Source organism: Sebastes umbrosus, chromosome 14, assembly GCF_015220745.1.
Source record: "Sebastes umbrosus isolate fSebUmb1 chromosome 14, fSebUmb1.pri, whole genome shotgun sequence".
Lineage (NCBI taxonomy): Eukaryota > Metazoa > Chordata > Actinopteri > Perciformes > Sebastidae > Sebastes > Sebastes umbrosus.
The window spans coordinates 8,098,113-8,118,538 of NC_051282.1; the positions used below are offsets into that span (position 1 = coordinate 8,098,113).

Genomic DNA, 20,426 nt, shown 5'->3' on the forward strand with positions numbered 1-20,426 from the left:
TGTGCCACCAATTCACTTCAATGATACATTAATTCATTTGAATTCATTAATAAATCCCTGGACTTTAATTCAATTCAATTCATTTTTATTTAATGTTTATTTTTAGAGAGCGTCAAATCATAACAGAAGTTATCTCGAGATGCTTTTCATATAGGGCAGGTCTACAACAAGACCCAACAAGAGCATGAGCATGCATTCTTATGCAACAATGGCAAGGAAAAACCCCATTAGTGGCTAGAAACCTTGGGCAAAACCCAACAGAACCTTTAATAGCTCATATGTGTTTCAGCAAGATTTCTGTTCATGGTGACCCCTAGCTCACCTGGTAGAGCATGCCGTGCACCCTATATAGGCTGAGGCCTGGTAGCGGCCACGGTTTGATTCCAACCCATGGCCCTTTGCTGCGTGTCATCTTCTCTCCCTCCCACCTTTCCTGTCATTCTCCAGCTGCACTAATAAAGGCAATAAAAGCCGTAAAAAAAAAAATCTTCTGCTCATGTTCAAAACTTTCTGCGCATTCCAAACATATCTCACATCTCAGTGTTCTCTGAGAAGTCAAGAATAAAGTTGGACTATTTGAGGAAAAAGTAATTTTACATACATGGTCCCTGCAGAATTTTGGTGATTCCTTCACTTTTTTTTAAGCTTCTAAAACTTTTAATGCACCCTGACCTTTACAACATATGGGTAAATCAAGATGAGAATATGAATAAATAATATGCATAAATAATTTCAAACAGAAGGTGACTCATGCGTGAAGGATTTGGCTCCTGTCTTTTCTAAAAGGGTGCTTAGCTCTGTTTATTGCCGATGTGTTCCTACAGTGAGTGTGTGTGTGTCCATCTGCTTTCACCTGTTCCAAGGTCCTCCTGTCCTTGAGATATTGTTCTATATGAGGTAGGAAAATGTCCTTATAATTAAAATAAGCTGCATTCTTTCGGTAAAACAGAAACACTGCTTTCACAGAAGCAACCCTGAAATAGGGAGAGAAGTAGGGCCTTCTGAGTCCATGTGTTTCCTTCTAATCACGGAACAAATATGCAGAGGCTATGCCTTGAAATGTCATTTATACAAACACACAAACATATACACATTAAACCAGCATGCCTACACTGTCGCCTGGCCTGGCATGCCATATCCTGTTAAGCATCCCCCTCTAGTGTTACACCATTAGAATGCAGTGACTGTGATATATAGTCAAATGCAGCAATGTGCAACATATATGACATGTCACCAGTCTCATATATCTGATTCCTCTGTGTTGCCTGGTGAAAGTGCAAAGCTTCTATATTGTGAAAAAAAAAAATCAAAACTTGTTTAAAGGAACAGTGTGTAGCATTTAGGGGGATCTATTGGCAGAAATGGAAAATAATTAATAAGTATGTTTTCTTTAGTGTATAAACACCTGATTGTTGTGTTTTCGTTACCTCGTTAGAATGAGCCGTTCTTATCTACATACGGTGCAGATCCTCTTCACGGAGCCGATGCCATGTTGCTCCGCCAAGTTTCTACAGTGGCCCAGAATGGACAAACCAAACCCTGGCTCTAGATAGCAATTTTCACATTGGCCACCGTAGTTCTCCTACACGTTTGGTACACGGAAGAAGTTTGAGTTGGTTGCAATCTGCAACTTCACAGCTAGACGCTGCCAGATACTACACACTGCACCTTTAAGTGAGAGCGTGTAACTAGTCAGCCGATTAGACTGTTGTCAGGCTATTATATAGGTGGTATCAGTCGCTATAAGCCCCATAGATGTGGGTCAATAGAGGCCTACTACACCCACTAGTAGGTTTTATCCTCTATTCACATGATAGATCACCGAAAGAAGGTATAAAAGAATACGACAGTGACCTCTAGCGACTGTAGTAATTATGACAGGAGCAGAAGGGGAAGTCGGGCGCTGTAGTATAGATAGTGTGAAACTCCGTAAGGGGTGGAGGTCGGAGACGATGACTAGGACACACAGGACATTCACCCAGGAGACCAGAGTTTGCATACTGAGTGAAACCAACAGTGCGTAGTTGTTTTGTAGTTATTTTAACCCAAAACACAATGTTTTTCCCCAAACTGAACTACGTGTTTCTTTGTTGCGTAAACCTAAAGAAGCCTTTTTGTTTTTGTTTCACTTTTACAACATAGTAGGTGTAGTAGGCCCCTAATTACCCCTAATTACCCACATTTATGGCGCTTATGGCAACCGATAACGCCTATTTAATGGCCTGATAACAGTTGAATTGGGTGAACTAGTGATGTTACGTGCTGTGCTGAGGCTTCGGAGCATGTCGAGTAATCCAGGAAGTTTTCTGTGAAGCGCGTTACCGAAACACAGCTGAGAAATTATTGTTCCTGAATAAAATCAAATAAAGTCTCCCTTCTATCATTTTCCCATAGTTACACTAGCACATTCACTGTCCTCTGACCAGTTAAAACCCTGCCACTTTCCAGTTTTAGAATACTAATATTGCCCCTTCTGCCATTATTATGACTATATATATAGTATATTACATATACTATATATATTGACTTAACTTTATTTATTATTGATTAATTTACCAGTACACACATTCGATGCATTACTCACAAGACAATTATTGTTTATTATACACTTGTGTTATACAATCATAATATAGGCTACTTGCCAGACAATACATTACATTGATATAAATGGATTAGCCTAAATGGAAACAATTTTTTCATTGTTGACAGTCATTATTTCAAAGCCTGTACTGGTGTAAAAGACATTAGCCTATATCACAGACCACATAATACATCTGCCTGTTTTACACTCTTTGACCACCAGGTGGTTTCGTGTGCACATGAAGCCCAGATGAAGTCTTGTGAAATGAACCCTTTTGCCAACCAATTTGCTGGAGAGCTTCAGTGCTTCATGAAGCTTCATCTCATCATCACTACGTGTATCAATAAAATACAACCTCTAATAATTATTTAAGAAAAGGGACGGGGTTATAAAGATGCAATCTTATGGCTGGACAAGATTATATTGGATGATTGCGCTAAACCCCAGAGTCACTTTAATAAATGGTCAATTGGTTGAAGTAATTGATTAAAAAAAGGTTTATTCCAGGACAATTTTTTTCACATTTAGTCTCAAAAACAATACCTGTTCAACAGGAAGTATGCTTGTTTGCTTTCTGGCCGAGAGTTAGATAAGAAGATTGATATCACCCGCATATAAAGCTGGAGCCAGCAGCTTGTGAGCAGCTTGTGAGCCCAAAGACTGTTGAACTGTTCCTTTGCGTCACCGTATGCACGTTCAGTATATTTAGATGTGTGTGTGATGAACTGTGTTATCTATGTGGCAAAAATGTGAATGTCGGTGTACAAGCAGGTAATTGGTGCTTGTGTGAGTCTCTCCAAATATGACAAACATGTGCGTGTGTGCTCATGTCTGTGTGTGCACGTTTATCTCTGAGTGTAGAGATGCGTGTGTGTCTGTGCACCTCGGAGTGAGGTACGCTAACAAGGCTCCTACTCTGCTGACAACTGAAGGGAACCGGGGGAGAAACAGAAGGTGACAAAACAAACAGCAGAGGGGACAATCCCCATGTGTGTCACAGAGCTGACAGGAAGCTCCACAGACTGCTTTAATGTTGTCAAACCAAGTTTTAAAGCTCCCACCCACCCATCGACCCACCACCACCACACACACATGCACATTTGCCCCACCTGAGCTAAAGCACGGGACTAGAAACCAAGAATCTGATGTCTTACTTTGGCTATTTGTGTTCTGCTCAAAGATGTTCTGAGCACATAGATGAAGAATAGTCTTATTTAGAGCAAATATTACTAGTTGGAGCACATTACTGTACCATATAGGCCTAGCTGCATGCATGGGGGGTCCATCCACAAATTTCAATGTGTCTCAAAATATCCAGGAATATCCAAGCATGTATTTCTGGAGATTGAAGCTATTCTAAAATCAATTTCATCCTGATTTTTTTTTTTTTCTTTCAGTATTTAGGTTCATTCCCTCCATCAAGATCAGCATAGAGTGTTCCAGGGATGACGTATTTTTGTAGGCCAACCAAAGCCTATTGAAAGAGGCTGGGACAGGGGTCATGGGGTATAACACATGCGCAGTGTAACTGGAGCTGCGGTCGCGCGATGTGATTGGCTCAATTTTGGCGAATGCAGACCAGATTTTACTGCGAGTGTGTTGTACCCCAAAGATATGACGCGTGACATCTCCTCTTTTCACCCTCCAAGAGGCCAACCAGGAAGTTAGCATCACTGTGGGTTCCCTCGACAAAAAGCCAATGGGATTTTTCCCATCGGGTTTTGGATTATTGCAGAAAAGAAACTCTGTGGCAAACACACGTTTATAATGCTTACACGTTTTGTTCCCTAAAATAATCTCCACAAATGAACAGAACTTTTATGATTTTTGAAGCAATCGCCAGAAGTAACGTTAGGCTATAAACCAACTACACCACGGTGGCATGAACGCGAGTATATACAACGAGGCTGTAAAGGAGGACCTTTAGTAGTCTCATTTAACCACTTGTTAGCAACGGCCTTTTTTAAAGACACAAAGGCTTCAAAATTCACAAGTGGAATATTTACCGATGTACTTTACGTCTTAGAACAAAATGTTAAAATCTCTTCAGCTTGTGTCAACCACAGACCTTATTTCAGGCATATAACTAAAAACCCATTAAAAAAATCCACTGACTTCGAGACAAGGAAACCAGAAGGGCTAAAACGCTAACTCATTTCAGGTGTTTACAACTCATTCCTGTAGCACTTTATAGAGACTTTTGTCAAATTCTTTCTCCCATGACCATATAGTATATCATTTTTCAGTCGGTATTTTTTTCTATGCATATGTATGTGTTACTATGTCTAGTGTCTAACTCAACCTTTTCTCACACTTTGCTGCAATTAAAACCGATCAGACAGCTACTTTAGGTTTTATCTATGTGCGACCAAAGTGTTCTGCAGTCACATAATGAAAGCTGTGGGAGGAAGAAAGCTGAGCTGTGGTTATCTATGCACATCCATAATAACAGTAACTGTCCCTCTTTATCTTTCACATTCAGTCAGGGTGGGAGTGCTCTGTTTTTTTTTTGCCTTTGCAGGAAATGGTACACACACACATGCAAAGAAAAATGCTTCAATAGTGTTTTTATTGTGCATCTACCGACAGGCAAACAGAAAGAAGAGGATGGATAATCAAGAGGCAGGAAGAAGAGTTTCTCTCTCTGCGTTTCACTTAATATTTCAATCAGAGGTGCAGTCAAAAAGATTAGATTTTATCAGAATCAGCTTTGTTTGCCAAGTACATGTGCACTTACAAGGAATTTGACTTTTCATCTCTCCTGTTGTACTTACACAGAAATAGAAATAACAGCGAGGGACAAGGGCAACAAAGTTGGACAAAAAGGTAAAAAATAGACAGAACTGTTATGTACACAAGTATGTGGAAAAAATAGGTGTATGTGTGAATATTACATAAATATATATAAAAAAACAAGAGAAACAATGACCAACAGTAAAATAAAAAATCAAATGTCTATATACAAGTCAAGAGTTCTTTAAGCTGTAAAAAAATACAAATAGCGTAAAGAAATAAATACCGAATGGAAATACATGGACTGGATGATTATGTATGGTATGTACAGGTGTCTATATACTGTGTGTACAGCGTGTAGGATTTATATTGACAGTGACAGATGATATGTACATTTCTTTTTAAAAATGGTGCATTATAAACTGTAAAATTATATCTATAATGGCAGCTTTGGATATGAGGAGATCAAAATTGATTCCATATATGGCCTGAATGTGCCACTGTGCTATTTTTGTTTCTCACAATCAAGTGGGAAATTTGCAGATGAACTTTCAATTGTTAACTGACAATCCAGAATTTGAGAAGTTGAGTCATAAAATGTGGGAAGAATTATAGACAAATCCTTATTGTACCAGTCTGAAATGTACTCTGCTTGATGTGCTTTCTGGCCCTTGTTTCAATTGTTAAATGTGTTTTTTTCTCTAGATTTCCTATATTTTTAGTGGGCCATGCTGTGTAAAGCACAAGGATAACCACATTTTTATTTGCCATACTTATTATTATCATTCTTTATCTTCTGTACAGATGTTTTTCAAAAAATATACAAACACGTACGCAAAAGATGGCTGGGTTGAGTATGCTGTGTGCTCAAACCCGCCCCAATTTGGACCCATATTTCTCATCATACTTTCACATAGAAAATGTATTCAACCTTTAAACAGGTCACGAGACTTGGATCTTTATTTGGCTAAATCAGTATGGTATTGACAAAGTCACAGTTTATGCTTTTTAAGACCGTTTCAGATCCTATAATGGGTTTGTGTTGTATGGACTTTTTGGTTACTTTATTTTACACAGGTAAATGGATCCATATTCTAATTGGAAACCAGGATGGAGTGGTTCAGTGAAAGTTGTACGGACAGTGTGCAAGTGGGTCAGTGTGTCAGGAAAGACCTGAAAAAAGGACAAAATGCCAGCAGGCCAGTCTAGATACACTCCTATCGTACTTTGATATGTATTGGGGCCCATAAACTCCAGATGGGAATTGTTATGACAAAAGTCCCCCTTAAAAAACCAGCACCAAGACTTTTCATTTTCTCCCAAAGAGAATTCCCTTGAATAGTCGTGTGCCCTGGCTATACTTTTGTATGCCACTCCGACATCAGCTGAAATACACTCAACCTCCCAGTAATGGCGACCAGTCAGACCCTCTTCACACAGTACTTGACAGTAGTCAAATCTGTCTTCATTTTTAGGATACGGCTGCTTCTCATGAACATATGTTCCCTTTTTGTTCTCTTCTGTCAAAATCACAGTCACACCTGCTGTGTTAGGGTCCAGTGTCAGATCACAAGCATCTGCAATCAAGACAGAAGAAACAATTTATTAGAGTTCTATTTCTTAAGTTCTATTGCTTTGTGAGCATGGCAGGCCGTTTTAATATGTAATAGCTAGACAGGATATTCATTAGAGATATCTGCAACGTCATTTTGCCTAGTCAAAATTCTAATTCTATTCTGACTAGGCAAAACTCTAATTTTATATACAGTACATAGCACAATGATACCGGAATCACATTACAAGGTCAACCTGATATCATGCCAAAGCCTGTCCACCAGAGGATAGCGTGTCAGTGTCACATTTTGCCTCGCCGAGGCGTGAATATTGCTCGCGTGTATGAAGCTAGAGTACCAGCAGGGAGCAACAAAACCACTCACTTAAGGCCAAGACACACCAAGCTGACATAAAAGAACTAGCGGCTTTGTCTTGGTTGACAAGTTGCAAATGAACACATCGCAAAGACTTCAGACGTCCTGCACCTACATGTGAGGAAATAACTCACCACACCAGCAGGTCACAGTAGTCAGTATTCGTCATTCAAAAAGGGGAAAAGGTAAGACCTAGGTCGGCGGATATACAAACTGTTGTTATGATACGTACATGAAAGACAGCGGCTTTTGACGACTATTTTCACACCACTCTCACTCACCACTTAGCTTTATTCCAGATGGCCGTGTTGTGAAAATATCTGTGTATTGTAATGATCAGATGAGATGAAGATGAAAAATGACAAGGACCCTCTGTGTGTGCCCTCCTGACTTTACTCGTTGGCTTGCTTTCCTCACTTCCGTTTCTTTACTAGTACACTGATTCGCTGAAGCTGAACAGCCAATCAGAGTGATTTTTCTTACCGACGAGCTCCACCGCCAATTCAACATGCTGATTAGGGCAAAAAGCCTCCGACACATGCAGACTAGAGCCGAAAGCGCGGAACACACCACAAAAACTAGATGCTCACCGACGGCCCCAAACTGTCCAACGGCCGACCATCGGCTTGTTGTGTCAGGGCCTTTAGGTTTAGGCAATCAAACCACTTAGTTAGGTTTAGGGAAAACGTCATGGTTAGCCTTAAGATAAGTACGTAAACGAACTACAATACGTATAGAAGCAACGTAACGTAAGTACGGAAAACAAATCACAAAAAAATACGTCACTAACGTAACAAAACAAAACAGCGCTTTTTCCTTGGCATTATCGTGTCATTCATGTCTTTTTGTGCGACTGGGCTGCCCATGTAGATAAGTGCCCTCCACTTAACATGATATCCTTTTATCCACATTTGAAGGATATTTTAAGACTTTTAAAAACAGCCTTACTGCAACATGCATGTGTGTTACAACACCACAGCTTTAGCATTTCATTAAAAATAAATGCATTCTTACACTGTCTCAGTAGCTTCAGGTCAAACCAGCATTCTTCATTGTGGTCCACACTGATGGGAAATAGAGGGACAGCAGTTGACAACATCAAAAATACTGTCAAATCAAACAAATGAAGTGAATCTTGCAAATGAATCTTGGAATAATGATAGAAGTGAGTAGACAGCCTGTTTGAGCATACTTGAGTTTCTCCAGACTGCAGCGTGAATCCCTCTGTATTTCAGTCAGCAGCTCGACTCCGTGATCTGCCAGGTGATTAAAGCTCAGGTCCAGCTCCCTGAGGCCGCAGTGGTCAGACCTCAGGGCAGAGGCCAGGGCGACACATCCATCTTCTGTCACTTTACAGAATGACAGCCTACAGAAATCAGACAAGTGACATTTTAGGCGTGTGGTACATGCCCTTATCGGCAGCGATTTTCACTTGTTAACATGACATGAACCTGATTAGTCATTTATCAGGCTCTCCCTTTGGACTTGTTGACATGTAGCGCCACACATCACACAAGTTGACACTTTCAGGGCAGGAGGCAGAGCAAAAGAAGAAAAAGCAAAGCACTTACACACTTAAACCTGCAGTAGACAGAATGTTTTTGGCATCATTGGGAAAAATATCCATAATAACCTTTCAGCATATTGTAATTCAAGTGTTCTGAGAGAAAACTAGACTTCTGCACCTCCTCATGGCTCTGTTTTCAGGCTTTAAAAAATCTAGCCCGTGACAGGAGACTTTGGCCAATCACAGGTCATTTCAGAGAGAGAGCGTTCCCATTGAGCGTTCCCATTGAGTGTTCCCATTGAGTGTTCCCATTGAGCGTTCCCATTGAGCGTTCCCATTGAGCGTTCCTATTGGCTGTGCTCCGTCTGGTGGGCGGTGCTTGGTATTTTCTAATCTCAACATGGCTGGCGGGTCACAAACTTTCTCATTTTACAACTAAACAGTACACTACAAGATGTTTCTGAAAATATCTGAGGTGAGAAATAGGCATTACAGTAAAATAATATTGATTCATATTTCATCAGCGCTGCCTAGTTTGACCGTTTGATCAGAGTTCGCAAGTGATTGACAGCTGCTCAGAGACAGCAAGGCTCCAGATCTGCTCTGATTGGTTGTTTTACTCCGGTCTGTGAAATCTTGCAGATGCCATTAAGAGCACCGGAGGACACAGAGGCACATGACTTTTTTCTTTTTTCAGATTACCTGTCTCATGCACTACTGTCAGGATAGTCACACACAGTCACACACTGTCACACATCTCAGCCACTGGGCGTGGCTCCCTTGGATGTTCGCCTGCCTCAGTGCTCCCTCTCCTCCTTCTCCCCTGTATGTGCTCCTCAGGTCGCCAAGTTGATCACTAAGGCCAAGGCCTCCACCTGTTCTCTGGACCCCATGCCCACAGCCTTGGTCAAGGCTTGCCTACCTGCCCTGTGCCCCATCATGGTGAACATCATCAACTCCTCCTTGGCATCTGGTTTGGTACCCGATAGCCTCAAGATGGCCTCAGTCACTCCTATCCTCAAAAAGCCAGGTCTGGACCGGGATGACTGCAACAACTACCGACCGATCTCCAACCTTCCTTTCCTGAGCAAAATTCTGGAAAGAGCAGTGGCCGCCCAACTCCATCAACATATGTCCAACCATGAGCTCTATGAAACCTTTCAATCTGGCTTCAGACCACACCACAGCACAGAGACCACCCTCATCAAAATCACGAATGACCTCCTCATCGCTGCAGATTCCGGCCACATCAGCATCCTCATCCTCTTGGACCTCTCAGCCGCCTTCGACACAGTCTCTCACACCATCCTCCTCACCCGCCTATCTGACTACCTTGGCCTCACCGGTTCAGCTCTCTCCTGGTTTCAGTCCTACCTCACAAACAGAAAACAGTTTGTCACCATCAGAGACTCCAGTTCCACCCCGGCCCCAGTAAACCATGGTGTACCTCAAGGCTCTGTGCTGGGACCCCTCCTCTTCACCATCTACATGCTCCCCCTTGGTCAGATCATCCGCCACCACGGTTTCAGCTTTCACTCATATGCTGACGACACACAACTATATCTTAGCACCAAACCATCCACACAGCTACCCCCACAGTCACTTGTAAACTGCCTGAATGCAATAAAAATCTGGATGTCATCTAACTTCCTTACACTCAACAGCAACAAAACCGAGCTCATGGTTGTGGCTCCCAAGGCCCTGCTCCGGAAGGTTGGAGATCTACATCTGGACGTTGATGGCTGTTCTTTCTCCCCATCCTCGGGGAGTCCGCAACCTGGGTGTCATCCTGGACCCAACACTCTCATTCCAGTCTCACATCAGGTTCATCACCAAATCCGCTTTCTTCCACCTAAAAAACATCTCCCGTCTCCGGCAATCACTCTCTGACTCTGTGGCAGAAACCCTCATCCACGCTTTCGTCACCTCCCGTTTGGACTACTGCAATGGAGTACTGTCCGGGGTTCCCAGCAAAGCCCTGGTCAGGCTCCAGTATGTGCAAAACTCTGCTGCCAGGGTTCTCACCCGCACCAAGCCCTGGTAGCACATCACCCCCACCCTCATCCACCTCCACTGGCTCCCGGTCAAGTCCCGCATCACCTACAAATCCTCCTTCTCACCTACAAATCCCTCAACGCCCTGGCTCCTCAGTACTTATCTGACCTCCTCCACCCATACACACAGCCCCGGAACCTCAGATCCTCAGGCACGGGTCAGCTCTCCATCCCTCACACAAAAATGCGAACTTTTGGGGACAGAGCTTTCAGTGTGACAGCCCCCACCCTCTGGAACTCTCTCCCCATAGAGCTCCGCAACGCACCATCTCTGGACAGTTTCAAAAGACTTCTAAAAACCCACCTCTCCACCAAGGCCTATGGCCTCTAGCTACTGTTATGTTCCTTTTGTTGTGTTTATTTATGCCTATGTTAAAGCGTCCTTGGGTTTCTTGAAAGGCGCTATATAAATCCAAGTTATTATTATTATTATTATTATTATTATAGGGTGACTGTTTTATAAAAATTACTTTTTTAAATCCTATTTTCTCCATTTCTACCCACTGCAGCTTTAACATGGAAAAAAATATTTTTAGAGTTAAATTTGACACACACACTTCATATATTTACACCATCCTCACTGATATATCACTGGTATAAGGTGGACAAAATATTTGTTCTAAGTATGATGCAATACAATTCAACAGCAGTACAACCTCCAAAATACCCATAAAGTTGAATCAACACCTCTCTGAAACAGTGCGTTTGTTGTGTTGGTGAATTACAATCATGCTGAATCCGGATTAGCAAATTCGCAAAGACAAAGTGAATAAGAGCTATTCGTTACACTGACTTTAGTGTTTTCAAACAGCGTGGGTTCATCAGTGCAGTAGAGAGCGCCCTCACTCCTGAGTCCTGCAGGTCATTGTAGCTCAGGTCCAGCTCTGTCAGGCGGGAAGATTTGGAGCTGAGTACTGAGGCCAACGTCTCACAACCTTTCTCAGTGAGTCTGTTGTGACTGACACTGAAAGACAAAGGTAGCAATATAATTGAATTGCTTAACAGAATATTTGAACAACATGTACACATGAAAAACTTTACTTAGCATGATGTTTTATTAATTATCTGTGTATGATCACAATTTAGTTTTTCTGGCTTAAAGGAACAGTGTGTAGGATTTGGCTGCATCTAGTGGTGTGGCTGCAGATTGCAACCAACTGAGTACCGCTACGCTCACTCCTCCCTTTCCAAGACGGTGGTAATGTGAGCCGCCGAGTGCAAAACCATGGTAACGCCTTTCGCCACGCTCAGAGGCCATCCTTACCATAATAACACTACTTTAAGAGCAACGGAAGTCAGACGGTGGCTGGTGGTACCGCGGTTTTGCGCTCTGCGGCTCACGTTAGCGCAGTTTCACAAGCGTGTCGGAGAACCATGGTGGCTTTCAGGTAATGTAAAAATGTGACTCTCTCTAGAGCCAGAGTTTGGTTTTTCTGTTCTAGGATACTGTAGAAACATGGCGGAGCAACATGGTGGACTCTGTGAAGATGACCCGCTCCCTGTGTAGATATGAAGAGCTCATTTTAAGCTAACGAAAACACTACGATTCTTAGTTTCAGATGGTTATACACTCAAGAAAACATAGATATGAATATTATATTCCATTTCTGCTAATATATCCCCCGAATTGTTACACATTGTTCCTTTAATGATATGAATTGATGTTTGTTCTTTCACCTTTTCAGACATAATTTTGCCTACATACTTCTTCACATGTATTGGATTTTGGTTCCTTCTTTCTTCTATTTTGAATGATATTGCAGCTGTAATTGAGACTTTTTACAACTTGTTGCAGTGCGATATAATGCAGTCTTTTACCTCAACACCTCCAGGGTACAGTTTGTGCTCATCAGCCCAGTAGAGAGGAACTCCATTTCTGAGTCTTTCAAACTGGTGTAACTCAGTTCCAGCTCTCGCAGGGAACATGGGTTGGATGTGAATGCCGTCACCAACTCCTTGCAGATTTTTGCAATCCAAGGATTTCTGTTCAGTCTTTTGGTACAGAGAAAACAACATTAAATTTAGACACAGATAAATAGGTCATACTGTCCAGCTCTACCAAACTGACTTGTGATACAAAACAAGCTGACAGCAGCTAGAGGCTGCATAAAAGTACACAGTGGGATGTTTAGCAAACAATTTTACATTACACAGTAATTTGATTCAGTGTTAATATGGTAAACATTGTTTATAGTAATTGAGCTGTAATAACAATGATACATCTATCAAGAAGTATTCATTTAAAGATGTTTTAGCAGCACGACTATTCCTACGATTTCGATGGTGTCTTCATAGAACACGTTGTAATATATCGAAGTAATAATACTTCTTTACAGTACTTAGGTGTTTTTTTGGAATATCTGTTTTTACCTGAGTTTTGATATTTCTGTCAACTTTCACTTTTACTCCACTACGTTTCCTTTGTAAAATGTATACTTCTACTCTGATACATTTCCCCTAAGCATCTTCGTTACTCGTTACTATTGCAAGCAAACAGGTTTAGTGAATCAGTGATCTTAGCTTGCGAGTTACATCGTTCATGTGACGGGCAAGTGCAAACAAAGTGCTCTCAAAGTCGTAGTTAAATTTAGATTTATGCTCAAGTCCAGGCAGGCTGCATGTCAGATCATGCTACATGCTACTTGCAACTACGAGGGAAGGAAGAACTGGATTTTGTTCTTTAAATCCTTTAAGTCGTTTTTCTTCATGTGTAATGCAAGCCCCCAAGAAGAGCGCCGGTCGTTGATCCCAACTTCCGTAGTGGCCAAACCGAGGTACTGCAACTTTTGTGTCCGTCACGTGATGCCATTGGGCCCAAAAATACTTTTTCCGATAGACTTACATTGGGAAAGAGACGTCTGTAACTCAGCGGATAATTTCTTTTTAGGTAAATCAACTTCCCAGTAGGAACACTCTAACACCCCTTATTCAATTCATTAGGTCCTAAAAGTTGTAAAATGCACTAATAGTCGAATCCAAAGTTATTTTCCTTCCTCCGTTCATGTGAATGAGACCCAGACCGTAACGACAGCGCAAGCCGTGACGACGGCGTGACGTTGGGACCCCGTGACCGAGTCATGTGACCGAGCGGACGCTACTGCCCGTGTTCCATGTGTCCCAATGGATGCGGAAGATCGCCGGAACTTTTCCAGACAGAAGTTGAGCCATTTAGTCTTCATGCACCACTGAGCAACTTTCATAGGAATGAACGTGACCTCGCCTGCAACGCTGTATCCAGTTCTGTTTATACACCTATGGTGTAATGTTGCCACCATTTTTAAGGTGGTGTATATGTTAAGAGGAATAAACCTATAAATCTCAAAATCCTTGCTTTTTTTAAACAGCTTTTACTTTTACTTTTACTTTTAATACTTAAATACATTTAATATCAGAAAATTAGTTTTGATACGTAAGTACAGTAAATATCAGACACTACAAGACTTACTCAAGTAATATTATAATAGGCTACTCTAACTTTCACTAAGGTAACTTACTGGTTAGATTTCTACTTTTACTCAAAAGTAAAAAGCTTTCAGGTACTTCATCCACAACTGATAGAACAAATACATAATTTCTGCCATATGACATAGCCAAGAAAATTGACTTTTATTCATACTTCAGTGTTTTGGGGAACAACATGTCTGAGACTGACCTGAGCTTCTCCAGTTTGGGGCTACCTAGCCCAACAGAAAGCAGAGAGTATAATGAACCTCCCAGCGGGTTGCCACTCAGATCCAGTTCCCTTAGATTTGAGAGAACTGATTTGATAGCTGATGCCATCTTTTCACAGTCTGGTTGTACCAGACCGTGACCTGAGAGACTACAAACACAGAGGATAAAAGCGTTACATGAGTGCATGTATAACAGCAACAGCAGCAACAACTAGTTGGCAACACTGACTGAAAGAGGATGCAGTGGTTCGTAAATGTCCCTGTTTGTTGGGGCTCATCCTGGCTCGGCTGGCTGAGTGCACATTATGCAATTTTTGGTGTATTAATCCTCTAGGATGAGAGCCAACTGGAAATATAGAACTTCAACTACGGCAAAATAGCCTATATTGTCCAGAAACCCTCACAGGTACTGCAATTAGCATTAAAAAATATGCTCAAATAATAACATGGCAAACTCAAGTTTGACCCAACAGGCAACAACAGCCGTCAGTGTGTCAGTGTGCTGACTTGACTATGACTTGCCCCAAACTGCATGTGATTATCATAAAGTGGACATGTCTGTACAGAGGAGACTCTTGGGTACCCATAGAACCCATTTTCATTCACATATCTGGAGGTCAGAGGTCAAGGGAACCTTTTGAAAATAGCCATGACCGTTTTTCCTTGCCAAAATGTTGCACTAATTTGGTTGGTACCAATGGTTTCCTTAGGTTTTTATCATTTTTCACTCTAGCTATAAAACTGAGCCTGCGACAACCTCCAAAAGTTTGATTGCGTTAATGCATTAATGAAATTAGTGGTGTTAAAACGATTTTGCGTTAATGTGTTATTATGCATTAACTTTGACAGCCCTAATAGCAACACAATACAATTAAAAGTAATAGTTTTACTAACCTCAGAGCTTCTAGTTTACACTGACAGTTTTGCAGTCCATCAATCAAGATCCCTATGCCTTTCTCAAAAAAGTTATTATTTGTCAGGTGCAGTTCTGTTAGCACGGAGTTTGGCATTCGAAGAGCTGAGGAGATTGTTTCGCAAAGCCAAACATCAAGAACGACACCTGAGATTCTGCGAAGAAGAAATTAAAAAAGACAATCATGCAAGATCGGATACAGTTTGCAGGGAAATTATAAACGTGTACTTGTGTGCGCTATATTAAAAAACGGTAGGGACAAAGTGATTGCATGCAATGCAGAAATACCACTATTTAAGTAACCAACCCACCTTGCTTTTCTGCAGTTCCTCACAGCTGGGACAAGTCGAAAAATACCTTTTGCTGATGGTCTGTATTTCTTCAGGTTGAATTCATCCAGAGGCGTATTTGACATCAGAATTGAGTCAGCCAGAGCTGAGCACTGAACAGGGGAGAGCTGTGTTTCTGGATCGTGATCCGGTCTCAGATACTTCCGCACATTATCGTGTAGGGAACTGTCTTTCAGCTCGATCAGGCAGTGAACGAGGTTCAGACATCTTTCAGGTGAGCAGTCCCCTAAATCTATTTCTAAAAGGCTCTTCTTAATTTCCTCAACAACCACAGAGTGCGCCTCTTCCTGCTGAATCAAGCCTTGAAGCAGCTCTTGTGTTGATTGTAGGGACATGCCGATGAGGAACCTGAGGAACATGTCCAGTTCTCCTGTCTTTCTCTGAGTTGAATTAGCTATCGAGATTTCCATCAGTTCGTCCAAAGGTAAATCAACTGGATCTGCATCCAAGATAGACTTGAGCTCTTCCACGGACCCTTTGAGCAGGAACTCCTTGAGGCTTAGGGAATCTATCTTTTTACTTGCAAAACTGTGGTACACAAAGAGGGCAGCAAAGTACTCCTGAACTGTCAGATGCACAAAGCAGTAGAGTTTCTTCTTGTTGAACACATTCTCTTCTTTGAATATCTCTGTGCACAACCCACGGTAAAGTCCAGCTTGGGTTATGTCGATGCCATAGCTTTTCAGATCATTGCCAGTAAATATGATGTTGCTTTTATTCAAATGTTCAAATGCCATTCTGCCTAATTTAAAAATGAACCCTTCATTCGACTTGAAGATCTCCTCTGTATCTGACTCATCCTGGTTGTCGTACTTTTCCGTAGCTACCTGCATTTGAATGCAAAGGAAGTGTGTGTACATCTCAGTAAGAGTTGTGGGTATCTTTATGTCTTCACCTCCAGTGTTGTCCATCTTCCGCAGCAAATACACAAGAACCTTTGCCGCAATCCAACAGAAGATAGGTATGTGACACATAATGTATAAGCTCCTGGACATCGTGATGTTGTTGATAATTCGTTCAGCTACTGCCTTGTCCTCAACTCTATTCCTGAAGTACTGTATTTTCTGTGGATCATTAAATCCTCTGACCTCAGTCCACTGGTATACATGCTGGCGAGGGATGCGCTGAACGTGTCCTGGTCTTGAGGTTATCCAGACAAGAGCGTTAGGAAGAAGGTCTTCCCTGATGAGGTTGGTCACCAGAGTGTCCACTGATGATTCCTTAGTGGCATCTTTCAATATTTGGGTTTTTTTGAAATTCAGTTGAAGCTGGCTTTCATCGAGACCATCAAAAATGAACAAAACTTTGTGATTATCAAATATTCTTGCAACTGATATGTTCTTAAGTGTTGGATGGAAGTCTCTCACGAGTGTCTCAATACTAAATGGATCATCTATGACTAGATTTAGCTCCCTGAATGGTAGCACAAATATGAAGTCCAAGTCCTGGTTGGCTTTCCCTTCTGCCCAGTCAAGGATGAACTTCTTCACGGAGACGGTTTTTCCAATGCCGGCAATTCCCTTTGTCATCACGGTCCTGATAGCTGATATAAAGATGTCATTGCAGTTGATTTTAATGTCCTCAGCTGTTTGACACCTCGCCTTATCTTCAATCTCCCAGATCTCATGTTCTGTATTGACACGTTCGCTCTCTCCCTGTACAATGTGAAGCTCTGTGTAAATTTTGTCCAATGATTTTTTCTCCTTATGATCTTTTTCAGTGCCTTCAAACTCATACCTGAACTTTTCCCTCAGATATGCTTTGTGGTTTTTGATGACTTCTTTGACGACATCTTCGGCTGCAATGAAAGAGTGCAGCGTTGTCAAAGCATAAGCAATGCAGTTTGTTCAATATGTTCAGCATTTGATTTAAAATTGCAACGTTGTTTTATCAACAAGCTATGCCATCAAATAGACTGGAATCAATATTTTATGGCCGACCTGACATGTTTGCACCATAGACTGTATATAAAGATGGATGACATGACAGCTCCCCAAAAGTGAGGCCAGAACATCTCAATCGCCCCCTGGGGGCCGGCTGCTGTATAGGTCATATTTCCCGCTCCCTCCATGTTAGTGGATGGGACATGGGTCAAACTAAAAAATCAAAGTACACGTGAAATAAATGTTTCCCAAAGATGGTTTCTGTCATGTTAGGTATATTTCTTATCACTCTGATGTATGTTCACTACTGTACAGACTCTGGCTTCAAATCAGAATCACAATCGTGTTTATTGCCAATTGTAAGAGGTATACACTAGGAATTTGCTTTGGTTTTGTTGGTGCAAATAAGCAGTATAATAACAAAAGTTTAGATAAAATGGATGTTGGGGCAGTTGTGTGTGTGTGTCTGTGTGTGTGTGAGGGAGAAATTACGTCAAAATCTCAAGACGGCAGCTCCCGTATCTGGGATATTTTGGCTTCACTTTTGTACAGTGGGAGGAAGTGGAGATGCGTCTATATATGCGGTCTACAGTTTGCACAAGTCGGTTTATTACAACACTAACCATTATAAACATTGTAGTATCATTATGTCTTAGACAAAGACCTCAACAGATGTCAACTTATCAAAAAGACTTCACGTACTTCCACAGTTCTCTGGCTGCCATTTCTGGAGGATTCTAAAGAAGTCCGATTTGGCTTTTGGAGACGTTAGGGTCTTGAAGAGCTTCCTCATCTTGTCCTTGTTGGTATTGGCAGCCTCGATGTTGTCGTACATCTCTTGATGCATTATCTTCTGCTGGAGCATCTCATCAGCTATTGGCATCACTGAGTTTACAGTCTGAATGAGATCAGCCCTGTTCTTGTCCACCCAGGCAGCTTCTTTTAAAAAGATAACAAACACACGATTGCACGTCATCACATTTTTGACACGGGTACCTGTTACAAGCATGCAGCAGAATAAAATGGCCTCTAAAACATGTGCATATTTTTTGTGATTGCCATTTTATGATCACCAAAATCAAGATTTGCTCTTGACACTATTGACTTGAACTCACCTTTCTCCTCTGTGTTGGCTGAAGCAGGATCAGGTGTTTCAAAGAGGCAAGCACTTACAAATGACAAAAACAACATGAGTTAACAGTTAACAATGCATGTAACTATTAGTATTAGAAGTAGCTGTTATTTACTGTATATACACATATTAATACTGTTTTAGTGTTAATGTGAGCCTCACTTTGAGGGGTTAACTTCAACGACAGTGTATTCATGTGCCAGAGCGCTGCTCGTCTCACATTCCAGTTTTTCAGAGGAAGTTTCTTCTTCTTGCCTCTCTAAAGTCTCCTCCTCCTTCACGGCTCCTCCCTCCTCCTGCAGAGATGGCCTTCTTTGGAGGAGAGGAGACTTTTCTCTACTCACTGTGGTGGAAACCTCATCTTTCTTTCTTATTTTGTGAGGTGTGTCAAACTCATCTTCCTCTATTTTACCCCTCCTGAGAGAGCATTGGCTCCCCATGATGTTGTTTCTTCAGTGTCGGCTCAGTGAATCTGTCATTTGGAAAGTATTTAAATGTCAGCAAGTTTTCTTTGGACACATACCATGCTCCGCTACAAACATTGCTGTACTTAGATCGTGAAAATGAAAGTAAAAAAACACTTTTGATCTGCATCTATCTTCTGTTAATTATTAATTTGATACACACTGGATCATAGTCATGAGTCATGATCGTAGATAGCAGAGTTGTAACAGTTTTAGTTTAACTAAAAATTAACATTTTTAAAGTGTTTTCTGCAGGCACACATTAACAAACTCTGTTAAAAGTGAAAGCAATGTTTGTTTAGTCTGTATTTGTATTCTTCACAACTCTAAAACAACTCTTGATGCTTTTGATTTTACCAAAACACTATGTAAGATATTTGACTGGACTATTCATGTGTAATAAAATATCTATTCCCCCCCCCCACACACACACACACACACATTCACAAACAGGCACAGAAACATTCAAAAGTGTTGTCTTACCTTTGGTTAGCTGCTGCAGGAAATGAGACCGTGTTGCATGTCTGCCGGTGTACTTGTGAACAACATTACACAAGAAAACTTTTATCAGACAGAGGAAGCCCAACATCTGGTGGGCGGACCCAGAGTAATGTGTGTGTGTGTGTGTGTGTGTGTGTGTGTGTGTGTGTGTGTGTGTGTGTGTGTGTGTGTGTGTGTGTGTGTGTTCTTGTACAGCTATCTTTGTGAGGACCAATTTGAGATTTAGACCTTCAGAGTGAGGACATTTTTGGAAAGTGAGGACATTTTGGCCAGTCCTCACCTTCGGACAGACCTTCAAAGGCCTGTTTGAGGGTTCAAACTTTAAGGTCCAGGTTAGAATTAGGGTAGGGGTTGGTGTCATGCATTTAGTTGTGATGGTTAAGGTTAGGGTAAGGGGCTAGAGAATGTGTGTGTGCACGTTCATCTCTGAGTGTAGAGATGTGCGTGTGTCTGTGCACCTCGGAGTGAGGTACGCTAACAAGGCTCCTACTCTGCTACACGCACACACATGCAAAGAAAAAATGCTTCAATAGTGTTTTTATTGTGCATGTACCGACAGGCAAACAGAAAAAAGAGGACGGATAATCAAGAGGCAGTAAGAAGAGTTTCTCTCTCTGCGTTTCACTTAACATTTCAACCAGAGGTTCAATCAAAAAGATTTGATTGTATCAGAATCGGCTTTGTTTGCCAAGTACATGTGCACTTACAA

At 41.5% G+C, this 20,426-nt stretch overlaps 1 protein-coding gene across 2 annotated transcripts; it reads right to left on the reverse strand.

Annotated features, from left to right (window-relative positions):
- Nucleotides 1–5,131: 5,131 nt before the first annotated feature.
- On the reverse strand, nt 5,132–19,613 carry LOC119501755 (NLR family CARD domain-containing protein 3-like). Of its 2 annotated transcripts, none has more exons than XM_037792337.1 (11): nt 18,915–19,613; nt 18,736–18,788; nt 18,323–18,556; nt 15,699–17,535; nt 15,369–15,542; nt 14,456–14,623; nt 12,622–12,795; nt 11,597–11,767; nt 8,435–8,608; nt 8,257–8,306; nt 5,132–6,891 (listed from the first exon to the last, which is right to left on the reverse strand). In XM_037792337.1, exons 1-11 carry the CDS (start codon nt 19,190–19,192, stop codon nt 6,374–6,376), a joined length of 3,831 nt encoding a protein of 1,276 aa, XP_037648265.1. In that variant the 5' UTR covers nt 19,193–19,613; the 3' UTR covers nt 5,132–6,373. The 2 variants fall into 2 exon arrangements, with proteins under 2 accessions (XP_037648265.1, XP_037648264.1); XM_037792336.1 differs by having other exon boundaries at nt 18,323–18,559; nt 18,915–19,612.
- Between the last annotated feature and the right edge of the window lie 813 nt (nt 19,614–20,426).

What these genes read in the sequence shown, in the direction of transcription:
- LOC119501755 (XM_037792336.1), bottom strand. Translation starts at nt 19,192, where the DNA reads ATGGGGAGCCAATGCTCTCTCAGGAGGGGTAAAATAGAGGAAGATGAG. An exon ending in TGTAAACTAGAAGCTCTGAG is followed by an intron (nt 14,624 to 15,368) that starts GTTAGTAAAACT and finishes CTGTGTTTGTAG; the next exon opens with TCTCTCAGGTCACGGTCTGG. An exon ending in TGTACCCTGGAGGTGTTGAG is followed by an intron (nt 11,768 to 12,621) that starts GTAAAAGACTGC and finishes TTTGTCTTTCAG; the next exon opens with TGTCAGTCACAACAGACTCA.